Below are 12,713 nucleotides of genomic sequence, written 5' to 3' on the forward strand. Positions count from 1 at the left end.
GCCTATAATCCCATCTACTCGGGAGGCTGAGGCAAGAAAATCACTTGAATCTAGGAGGTGGAGGTTGCAGTGGGCCAAGATTGCACCACTGTACTCCAGAGTGAGATTCCGTCTATAAATAATAAATAGTAAAATGACTGGGAAATTATATTTTATAATTATAAATGATTTTTTCACAGACCTTCACAATGTTTGGGTACTTTTAAAGGGGGAAAACATCCCTACAAATTCCAATATTGATTTAAATTATATTCATTATAATATTATTTAAATATTTATAAATAAAAACAAGCTATAAACTCTCAGGCTCTTACACATCTCTACAACCAAACCAAGAGAACCACAAAATCAGTGAAACTCAAGTAAATGTTAATTTGTTAGATATTGTTGTTTGGAGTTTTTTAATGTATTATTACTGTACTAATAAACGTCATGAGATAACTTGTTCGCCCACCAATTTTTTGTCTTTCTTAAATGATGTCCCTTAAGTCATATCCCACTAACTGCTTCTATATTTCTATATTTCCAACATTAATTTTTATGATGCATTATTTAACTTGCCCAGAATGTATTCTGGATATATATTCTTATCCTTTTTTCCCCCATTAACCTGATATAGTTATCTAGCCACATATGCTGTTTATCAACAGAGAAAATATATATGAGTTACCCTTGGCCTCATCAGGTCTTCATTTGGATGCCGGTAGAATACGTGTCTGGGATCTACAGGGAGGGTGGGTTATGTGCATAGCTTCTGAGCCAGAGTCTAATGTTTAGATTATAGATACTAAAATAGATGATTTTTTTATTTCACATCTGTTGGACTAAACTAGAATCTTCTGTGCCTGTGAGAGTACAAGGAAAGATTTCCTATCACTCCATTGACTGATTGATTGATTGATTGATTGACTAAACTGATTGGGAGCCATGTTTCCTAAAAGGGTCATACCATTGCATGGCTATCTGGCCTCCTCATCTTTCCCCACTACCAAACTCTGGCCTAGCATTTACTGGGGGTTGTATCTGAAAAATTAGTATAAGTTTGATATGTATTCGAAAGATCCTGCGTGGTACCTTGACTGCCTTGTAAAAGATGTACCTATGTTACAGAAAATTGTTAATTTGGTATATTGTACCACAGTGCTGACAGTGGTGGATATTGGAATCTTCGTGTCTTCTAGACTAAGCCCAGCAAACTTTTTCTGTGAAGAGTCAGATGGTATATATTTTTAGCTTTGCATACTACATAATCTCTGTTGTGACTGCTCAACTCTGCCTCTGCTCTTGTAATGCTAAAGCAGCCGTAGAGTAAATGAATAGGTATGACTGTTCTGAGTAAATTTTATTTACTGGCTGGGTATGATGGCTCAAACATGTAATTCTAGTGCTTTGGGGTGCCCAAGGATCACTGGAAGCCAGCCTGAGCAACATGAGATTCCGCATATCTACAAAAAAAAAAAAAAAAAAGTTTTAAAATTAGCCATGCATAGTGGTGTATGCTTGTTGTAGCCTTAGCTACTTGGGAGCTGAGGTGGGAGGATTGCTTGAGCTCAGGAGTTCCAGGCTGCAGTGAGCCATGATCATGCCACCACGCTTCAGCCTGGATGATAGAAACCCTATCTCAGAACAAAAAACAACAAAGAAAGCAAAACAGTTTCATTTACAAAGACAAGTGGCAGGCAGCTGGATTTGTCATGCAGGCCAGAGTTTGCCTGCCCGTTCTAAGCAGTCAAGTTTGTAGACTTCTCCCTGCTCCCCAAACTGTTTTCAGGTCACCTATTGGCATTTCTCATTCCAGATTCTGGCATTTGGTTAGAGAGTTTGTCTTGGTCAGGCTCAGTGGCTCATGCCTGCAATCCTAGCACTTTGGGAGGCTGAAGCAGGAGGATTAGCGCAGCAGTTTGAGATCAGACTGGGCAACTGAGACCCTGTCTCTACAAAAAATTTTTTAACAATTAGTCAGGTATGGTAATTGATACACGCCGGCTGAGGTGGGAGGATCACTTGGGCCTGGGAAGTCAAGACTTCAGTGAGCCATGGTTGAGCCACTGCACTCTAGCCCAAGCAACAGAGCAAGACCTTGTCTCAAAAAAAAAAAAAAAAAAGTCTTACTAGCAGTGATGATATGGGTTTTCTTTTTTCATGTTGAATTTTAGAGAGAAGCAGTTTCAGAATTCTTAGATTAAATCAAGTTTCATAGGATCATACATGTCAATATGGTAAGTGAAGGTTTCCATTTCATTTGGGGAATTTGACAGGCTTGAGAATATTAGTACTTTATGGGAAGATAAAATGCCAAGCAGATTTTCCATGTATTTTCAGATTGGCATAATTTTTCTGTTCATAAGCATTGGTTTGATACCTACCTGACACTCTTTTAATAGCATGGCTGTGATTTTATTTTTTTTCCTTGAGATGAGGGTCTTGTTCTGTTACTCCGACTGGAGTGTAATGGCATGATCATAGCTCACTGTAGCCTTGAACTCCTGGATTCAAGTGGTCCTCCTGCCTCCTCCTCCCCAGTAGCTAGAACTAGAGGCAACTTGAGGTGTGCATCACCACACCCAACTTGTGTTGGTTTTTTGAAGAGTTTCAGTGTTGTGTAATGCTGGATCATGTGGTTAGCTAATTATGTGATTCAGAATTAGTATTTCTAAGCAAGGGACCAACCATAGGACCAAGTAGTATCTGTTATTTGTAGGCTGTAAAACATGGGGAGAGAGAGAGGGGGTAAGGGTAAAAGAAAAGAAATAATGTATGTGTGTTGTTAAGAACCCCTTTGATAGTGGTTGCATTTAGTAAGCATTTATTAATCATTTTCTACAAATTAGGTACTGGAAATACTTTACCTTTCTGAAAGTCTATTCCCTCTAGAGATTTATAGTATAATGGTAGAGGCCTTATATGAATAATTTGTACAATATAGTAATAATACAAAACAAATCTAAACTAGATACATTGTTTCTTTGATAACAATATACTTTATGTGTCTCTAAAGACAGACCCTTTTAACAGAACTCTCTTACCACAGTTGACCCTTGAACAGTGCAGGGGTTAGGGACACCAGCCCCCCATTTCCCGCAATGGAAAATCCACATACCGCTTTTGATTTTCCCAAAACTTACCTGTTTTATAGCCTACTGTTGACCAGAAGCCTTACTGATAGTCTGTTAACACATATTTTATGTGTTACATGTTTTATTATATTGTGTTGCTAACAACCAACTATGCTAGGAAAAAGATTATTTTAAAAAATTGTAAAGAAGAGAAAATGTGTTTATTTTTCTTTCTTTCTTTCTTTTTTTAAAATGCAGTGGAGTCTTGCTCTGTTGCCCAGGCTGGAGTACAATAGCACAAACTGCAACCTCCATCTCCCAGGTTCAAGTGAGTCCCCGCCTCAGCCTCCTGAGAGTAGCTGGGATTACAGGCGTCTGCCACAACACCTGGCTGATTTTTGTATTTTTAGTAGAGACGGAGTTTCACCATGCTGGCCAGGCTGGTCTCGAACTCCCGATCTCAGGTGATCTGCCTGCCTTGGCCTCCCAAAGTGCTGGGATTATAGGCATGAGCCACTGTGCCTGGCCAGCACCACTTTGGGACACACGTGCCTGTAATCCCAGCTACCCAGGAGGCTGAGGCAGGGAATCACTTGAACCTGGGAGATGGAGGTTGCAGTTTGTGCTATTGCACTCCAGCCTGGGCAACAGAGCAAGACTCCATTTAAAAAAAGAAGGAAAAGAAAAGTGGATCATCATAAAGGTCTTCATGTTGAGTAGGCTGAGGAAAAAGTGGATCATCATAAAGGTCTTCATGTTGAATAGGCTGAGAAGGAAAGTACAGGAGGGCTTGGTTTTGCTGCCTCAAGTGGCAGAGGTAGAGGAAGTGGAAGGGAATTCAGGAGATGCAGATACACTCATTGTAACTTTACAGAAATAAGTAATAATCTGTTTTGCCTTTTCATTTCTCTAAAAATGTTTCTATATAAAAACAATCCTCCTTCTGTTTGCGTTAGTTTAATAGAAGGGTCCATTCATAAAGAAATCCAAAGCAGTCTTAAGTAATCAGAACCCCTCTGTCAAATTGTCGAATGTCAATTTATTTTCTGGCACTGCTTCTTCAGCATCTTCTTTCTCATGATCTGGCACTGGTTTGGAAGCAGCTCATCTCCATCAAGTGGTCCTTTAATTCCTCTAGTGTGTTGTCTGTTAGCTAATCCTTCACCTCCCACCTTTTTTTTTTTTTTTTGCCATATCCACAATCTCTTTCATGATTTCCTTGTTGGGCTCTGTTGTAGATTCTGTGAAGTATGCACATCTGGACACAGTTTTCTTTACCAGGAGTTTATTGTTTCATCAGGCTTGATGATATCACGGTTTTTTCTGTAACAACGATGACATCTTCAATGGTCCACTGCTTCCTGACTTTCATGTTCTCTTCTCTAGCATTGACAGTCCTTTCCAGAGGACCATGTGCATCTTTACATTTGTTTACATTTCTCTCAACTGTGAATGGTACCATATACAGTCTATAAGAGTTTGTGTACATAAGTTTTGATAAATCTTTTTATTAATAGATTTATGTATATTTTATGGTAGTAAATGATAAGATAGACCACATATGTTTTATGCATTCATGACAACGCTTTTTCTTAATTTTGGTTTGTCTGCAAGTGTTTTCAAATTGTTGCAAACCTCCAAAAAATATTTCAATATATTTATTGAAAAACATCTACATATAAGTGGACTCACACAGTTCAATCCTTTGTTATTCAGAGGTCAACTGTATATGTTTTAAAGCAGTACTCTGTTGGTATCAACTATCTATTGTTCAAATATCCCTAATTATCTTAAATTTTCTTTTATAGTTGTTTCAGATTGGGATCCACATAGGTTCACACGTTGGATTTCATTGATATCTGTTGAGTCTCCTCTACCTATTGGTCCTTCTCTTACCCCGCTCCTTGCTTTTTTTTTCTTTGTTGAGGAAACCAGATCTTGTTGTCCTGTAGAGTTTCCCACATTATGGATTTTGCTGGTTGCAACTGCATGGTGTCATGTAATAGGTTCTTCTATCCCTGCATTTTCTGAAACTGGTGATTAATTCAAGAAACATGATCAAATTCAGACTCAGTGGTTGGTGGAAACCCAGAATACTTAATTGATTATACTTTGTATTGTATTATATCTGGAGTTATATGGCATGTAGTTGCCTATATAGTTTTCTACTTATTATCTCTGCTTTTTGCTTGTTTTACATCTTGTTGCATACTGTCGAACAGTGCCACCCAATAGAACATTTTTGTAATGATGTAAATGTTCCTTATCACCAGTGTCTAATTTGGTAACTGCTAACCATATGTGACTATTGAGCAATGAGGAACTGAATTTTTAGTTTCTTAAATTTAATTTTAAGTAGTCAACGTGTGGCTTGTGGCTACTGTGTTGGAAAGTACAATTAATAGAAGAGTTTTCAAGAGTATTAAATAGCAAAAGTAGCAACAGATGTCTATTTCTGATTTTAGCCTAAATCACAATACTGTAAATCAGCTTTTAAAATTATTAATATTTTTAATGGACAAATCATAATTATACACATTTATGGAGTACAGTGGAATGTTTTGAAATATGTAAACAGTGGAATGATTAAATCAAACTGATTATCATATTGCCTTGCCTTAATATTTTTATGGTGAGACATTTGAAATAATACTTATTTTGAAATATATATTATTATTGACTATATTCACGCTGCTGTGCAATAAATCTCAAAACTTATTCCTTCAGTCTATCTGAAACTTGTACCCTTTGGTCACCAACTCCCCATTCCTACCCTTTTATTCCCCTAAGCCTTTGGTAACCATCATTATACTCTGTATGTCTGTCGGTTCAACTTTTTTAGTTTTTACATATAAGCAAGATCATGTAATATTTCTTTTCTGTGCCTGGCTTATTTCATTTAGTGTAATGTCTTCCAAGTTCATCCATGTTGTTAAAAATAACAGTCTCCTTTTTTGAGGATGAATAATATTTAAGTATGTGTGTGTGTACATATATGACGTTTTCTTTCTCTGTTCATCCATTGATGGACACTTAGATGGATTCCATGTCTTGGCTATTGTGAATAATGCTGCAGTGAACATGAGAGTGCAGAGATCTCTTTGACATACTGATTTCAGTTCCTTTTCATAGTATACCCAGTAGTGGGATTGCTGGATTCTGTGGTAGTTTTGTTTTTAGTTTTTTGAGGAACTTCCCCATACCATTTTCCATAATGGCTATACTAATTTAAATTCCCATCAACAATGTATCAAGAGTTTCCCTCTTTCTTCATCTTTGCCAAGACTTACCTTTCATCTTTTTCATAAAAACCATTCTAACAGGTGTGAAGTGATACCACATTGTGGTTTTAATTGATACCAGTTTTTGTGTATAGTTTATATGTTATAATTATATCACCCAATTTTTCTTAATGGGACAGCGATCTAGGGCAGCCCTGCAGAGGTACCTGTTCTACTGTAATCGCTATATGAACCACATGCAGAGTCTGCGTTTTGAGCACAAACTATATGCTCAGGTGAAACAGAAAATGGAGGAGATGCAACAGCACAACATGTCCTGGATTGAAGTGCAGTTCCTGAAGAAAGCAGTTGATGTCCTCTGCCAGTGTCGTGCCACACTCATGTACACTTATGTCTTCGCTTTCTACCTCAAAAAGAATAACCAGTCCATTATCTTTGAGGTAAGAGTAGTTCCTGGGTGAGGAAAAAGCCCACTTTGTATCATAGGACTACCTGGTCTTTAATATATAAGGTAGAGAGTTTTCAGTGTTCTTGTTTGTTCAGAAAATGTAGGTAAAATGAATGTATTTAATAACAAAGACACAAGAAATTTCTATTTCTTGTCCTAAATTATATTTAGATCGATGTGGTTTAGCCAGCTAGTGATTATGTATGCAGGTTCTGGAGTCAGCCCTAGATTTTAATCTTCACTTTATTGTATTTTAGTTTTGCTGATTTGGAGCAAATTACCTAACCTGTCATTTTTCCGTTTTAAAGTGAGGATAGTACCTTTCTAGGTTGATTGGGTTTAAGTGAGACAATTTGTGTTAATTGCTATACAGCACCTGGAACATCGTAAGTTGTCAGTAAAAGCCTTTATTCAGGCAAAACTGACCCTGCAGTATTAGAAGTTAATGTGGTGGTTATCTTTAGTGGAAGAGTGATGACTAAAAAGCTAGCTTTTAGCAGTAAAGGTTTTCTCAAGTAAAGATGCTCTTTTAAAATTGATGCATAAAACATTGATATCTATATATGACTAGACAATAAGACTGACTAGCAGATGAGACTTTAGTTGGGTAACATGTACAAAACCAGCCATAGTAGTAAAGGATGATACAATTTGACTCTTCCATACAGTGTTCTCTTATAAGAAATAAGTATAGCCAGATGTAAGCAATAATAGGTTTCTGTTTTTTCTCAAGTTTCCCTTTGAGTTTTTAGCAAAGAGCAGCTCTTAGAACTAGAAGAGTCCAAAAGACATTTTAAATCTTTTCAAATGGTCTTCAGCATTCTTTCAAAAGTAATGGGTGAAATCTTTAGTTCTTTTAACATTAAAAAAAAAATGTTCTGGAAAAGAACAAACAAGTTATGAGAGGAAAGCCATAGAGCTTTACAGGTGCAGTTAAACCACCTATGAAAATTATGGAGTCAGTGTTGAGAGCAGTCTATAGTCAACAAAACAGTGAAAATGGTTTCTCTTTTAGCTTTATTTTGAAGCCAAAATTTACTTTGTATTCTTTTTACAGAATAACCAAGCAGATCTAGAGAATGCCACAGAGGTGCTCTCGGGCTACCTTGAACGAGACATTTCCCAAGATTCTCTGCAGGATATAAAACAGAAAGTACAAGACAAGTACAGGTAATTTTCTTTTTAAGCTGTTGAGTAAAACTCTCTACCAGTGATGATCTAGTATGTATGCCTTAGTGGTGAAGTTCAGTGATAGTGAAACTGGGTTTAGCATATCCAGCAACTGAGCTGCTGCCGTGTTTCTCACAGATTGCTTCTGTCTATTGGGCACTGAATTGCAGGTAGTGGTACTGGTGAAGCATAGAGGAGTAATTCTCCCATTTATTTTACTGGTTAATTATGCTTCTGTTCAATTATTTAGTCGCTACCTTGCAAGGAAGAAATAACCCAAAAAAGGCAAGTGGTCTTCAGGATGGAAGTGAGAATTGGATGTTGGTCTTAGCTTGCGAATCCTATGTGTGGGTCATGGCTATGCACAAATGAGCTATGGAAGCTTTTTAGAGTTTTTATTAGATATTTAAAAATATATATCATATATATCTAAGAAGATGTTTACTTTGTCCTAGGAGTAGGTGATTTTTCAAGATGTGCAAGATGTTTGATTTCTCAACATGAAACTCTTCCCGAAAGTGGCAAATGCTAGTTATCTTTTGAAAGTAGTAGGAAACTTAGGGAGTTTGGAAGACTTGGACATTTAGTCCTAACCAGTATTTTCCCTTCCTTTAGCCAATTTTAGCTTCTATAATGTGTTTATAGTACTTTTACAGTTAACAAAGATATTAAGGACATGAATAAATAACCCATGAAATTATTTCTGAATCTGTTTATCTGCAGAACTGTGGGATTGAATTATGATTTCTAAGGTCCATCAGAACTTGTAACACTTTACTGCTTTAAAATTAATTTCCATGGAATTCTGGCTTTCAGAAAATACGTTTTAATATTAGAAGCAGCTGGATGTCTCTGTACATCTAGACCTGAACATGTGCCTATTAAAATTAAAAATAGGTGCTTAGTTCCGAGTCTGGATAAACGATAGGGATGCCTTAAGAACTAAGTAAATGCCTCTTTTTTTATTATTAGAGGCTGACAACAAGTTTTTTTTTTTCTCTTTGATTACAGATACTGTGAGAGTCGACGAAGGGTTTTGTTACAGCATGTGCATGAAGGCTATGAAAAAGATCTGTGGGAGTACATTGAGGACTGAGAATGGCCCTGCATAAAATGAACTCTGAAAACTTTACCATCTAGAGTGCTCATGCAATTAAAACAAAACAAACATAAACAAGGAGGCACTAAGCCTATTCTGACACCACTGGTCTGTAGTACCAGAATTGTTTTGTTAACGGAAGGTTTAAGTAAATTATATTGTAATAAAAAAGGTAGATAAACCATTGTACAACAGTATTCTAGGCCGCCAACAAAAGTGTGACAGACACACTAAAAGCCCTCCAACTTTAACTTGTAACGTAGCTTCATTCTCAAAGCTGACTCCTTTTTTCTTTTTCTTTTCTTTGAGTGTAGTACAGTTAAAATTTCAAACAGCTCCTTGACACTGCTTTTCATGTTCAGACCAGCCATTTTGTTGTACTTTGGTAAAGGACCTCTTCCCCTTCCTCCCCTTCACATACAAATACACCCACACACAGACTGACTCTCTTTCTCTCATACCCCAAGGTCATGAGTGAATGATGCTTAGTTCCTTGTAAAGAAAATCTTGGGATGGGGAAGGGGTAGGCAGCAAGAGGATTCAACAAACAAAAAACATAAAAACTTTGTATATGACTTTTAAAACAAGAGGACAACACAGTATTTTTCAAAATTGTATATAGTGCATATGCATGGACAAAGCAAGCGTGGCACGTGTTTGCATAATGTTTAATTACAAAAAAATATTTATTCTTTAAAAATCTTCAAGATTATGTCTATTTGCTGTGCATTTTCTTTCAGTTTGCTTATCTTTCCAGGGTTGGGGTTGGGATAAAAGGTGTGTTGGTTTAGCACCTATGGAAGACCTATCTAGAGCTCTTTCACTTTCCTGAGGTTACTTTGCCCTTTCTGGTTTTGGTATGTCTGTTGCTGGCCATGGGCCTCATGCCTTGAATTCCTGCTCTTGATCAGGGACAAGGGAGGTCAAGCTCTGACTAAATGCCGTGACCTGATTAAGGGCTACAGCAGGGAGTTTTGTTGCTATAGTTCATGAATTAACCTGTTCCCAACCTAATTCCCCCTCATGGCATCATGCCTCTACCCAAGCCTTTGTGTGCCCATGTTTTGCACACAGCTCTAGGCTTCCTGAGTTCCCTGTCACAACCAATGGAAGCATTTTAAATTTTCTTTTCCTTTTTGGTTTTCCCTTAATTGCTGCTTTGAGCCTTTTCAGATTTTAGTTGTGGCTCATCTGTTACCCCTTCTCTACATTAGGGTGTCAAAGAGAATGTTTTGCTTTAAATATAAATAGCCATTCATTTAGTCTCAGATTGTGAATTTAAAATGGCAGATACTGAAATTGCTTGTGTGTATTGCTGTGGGTTCGGTTTGAAGGCAAACACCCCTAGAACATGATATTCCCATCTAGTGCATTTAAATAGAAATCACTGAGTTTGCTGCTTTTTTATTGTCAGCAGATAGGAGAATTAATAATGCATTTTAGCTGTGATGTCCATTTTTATGAAATTTCTACTAAGAGCTATGTTAAAAGTAAAGGATGGTGGTGGTTTTAATTAACGATATACCTGTTTAGGCCATTCTGGCTGTGGTATTTTTCAATAGGTCAGCATCCGTAAATCTGTCAGTTTTATACGGGAGTGCAGAGTGAACTAGGCAACTAGATTAAGAGGTCTAAATATGAAATAACCATTTGAGGCTGAGGACCTCTTTGTCTTCCTTTAAATGTCTTGTGCCTAGGGAGTGTTTACCATTTGTGAGGGCAGCTTTGTCTGCTCTTACATTGTACATCCTATTACTCCATTGGGAAGTAGGTTCACTTTCCTCTGGCCTTTTGCCTAAGTTAGGCTTTGCTGAATCAAACCCTACTTTTCCTTTTAGAAAAGCTTGTTACAGGAGATGTACTGGCAACTGTTCTTTTCCCATCAGAAATCAGTGAATGTTTGCTGAGTATATTATGCTGCTTCCTTAAACCACTTGTTGCTTTAGGATCAACTTTACCTGTACCTTTTCTCCTTCCCTCCCTTGCCACCTCAGGTGCAAATCTGAACTCAGTGTCTGCTTCTTCCATATTCTCATCTCCCTCCCCTCTTACCCCATTATCCATATGACATTATTTTACTTCAGATGACAGCATTGATCTTACTTAAAAAGACCTACATTAAAACTATGGAGATTTTTTTAAAGAAAGCCTAAGTTCCTTTCCCTGGTAACTTTGAAAAGCAGTCAGAGTTGCTATATAGATATATGTGGCTCCCCTAAAATGCTTTGTGTATGTGTGGTGTTTAAAAAAAAAAAATCTTACCAGTTAACTTTGCAGTATCTAGGTTTGAGTGTCATAAATCCTCTCCGTGTTCCTGTTGCAACGAATATCCAAAAATTGTGTGTGCACGTCATAATACCAGTCTTCACCTGTGAAGGAACAGAGCTTTTAGAGATGCTTTCTAGTTTCAGTGTTGGCATACTAACTGAGGGTATTGCAGTTATGGGTGCATTCTCTAATTTGTATGGATCAAGATGAACTGGCCCTTTCTACTTCCAAGCTTTTAACAGATATCATCATATTTGACAGAATTCCCAGAGTGAATTGCTTATGTTGTTAGTAACTTCATTACCCCCAGCTGGGATAAGTAAACCGTACTGTTATGACAACTTCGCTGTTTCACCTACATAAGTCTTTTTATCAGAGGGCGCTATTCACAGTAAGCACCAAGGTCTCCATGTCTTGAGGTCAGTTTCATTGTCTTGAAAAGTGCATGCTTCATTTAAACAATTCATTCAGCAGCAGATGGACTTTCGTGACTTAAAATTTTGATCCAAAGCTCAGGATACAAACCACAGTGGTAAAATTGAGTAGCGTATAATATCATCAGACTCTAAATTATCTGTAATTTGCCACAACCCAGATTGTATGTGTTTTATGTGTGTTTAAATAAATATATTAAATACACGTGTATACATACACACATATGCAACAGATCCAAGACTGGTTGACTTCATTTGAAATGGTTGAATCTGCAGTGTAATAATGTGGTTCAACCATGATTAGGAACTGAAATTTAATACAAGAGAGAAAAGGAGTTAATGTAACATTCTTTTAGCTACAAATCCCGGTAATAGAGCACTTGGGGGATGGGATGGGGTGGGTTGGTGAGACAATCAGATTGGTAAATTGATTAAATGCTCCTAACCCTGTAATTTTGTGCATAGAGCACCCTGTGCTGTGGAAATAACTGTTCTTAGATTTCATTGTAACTGGACTGTTCAGGTTGCCCAGAGGGAAAGAACATTCCTAATTCTAATAAAATAAACGTTTATTTTGTTATTCCATTAGTTACTTATGTTTATTTTTGTAGTTAAAAAATGACTAAAGGTGGCTAGTAGCCACCTGTGTTATGTGCCTTATTCACTGTTCCCACTTAATATAAAATGCCAAAATTTGGTTCAGTTTCTTTGCAGGGAACTGTGAATGAGCCCATTCCCCCAACATTTAACTTGGTTAATGAAGCTTTTAGAGCATTTTCTGAAAGCTTTCAATCTCTGCATCTCAAAAGTTGAATTTAAACTGTTGTTTGTGTTGTAACATGATACAAAAATGCTCAAGAGCTCTTTGAATGCCACTTTTTTAAAGAAAATACTTGAAAAGTCGTTCTTAGCTAACCTCAAGATTCCTTCACATTACTTTCATTTTAGCTCTCTTAAAGCTGATACTTTACATAGGGATGAAGGGAGAGTTTTCTT

The 12,713-nt window shown here is 37.1% G+C and overlaps 1 protein-coding gene across 1 annotated transcript in view; it reads left to right on the forward strand.

The window, feature by feature from the left end:
- ARIH1 (ariadne RBR E3 ubiquitin protein ligase 1) overlaps window positions 1-12,302 on the forward strand; it is a 124,740-nt gene extending 112,438 nt beyond the window's left edge. The window contains exons 12-14 of the mRNA XM_064382303.1: window positions 6,478-6,738; window positions 7,804-7,916; window positions 8,928-12,302. Coding sequence (XP_064238373.1) covers window positions 6,478-6,738; window positions 7,804-7,916; window positions 8,928-9,012 — 459 coding nt within the window. The 3' untranslated portion in view covers window positions 9,013-12,302. The remainder of the gene's footprint in view (window positions 1-6,477; window positions 6,739-7,803; window positions 7,917-8,927) is intronic.
- Window positions 12,303-12,713: the final 411 nt, after the last annotated feature.

Source organism: Aotus nancymaae, unplaced genomic scaffold (genome assembly GCF_030222135.1).
Source record: "Aotus nancymaae isolate 86718 unplaced genomic scaffold, 86718_ANA_hifiasm-v0.15.2.pri h1tg000003l, whole genome shotgun sequence".
NCBI lineage: Eukaryota > Metazoa > Chordata > Mammalia > Primates > Aotidae > Aotus > Aotus nancymaae.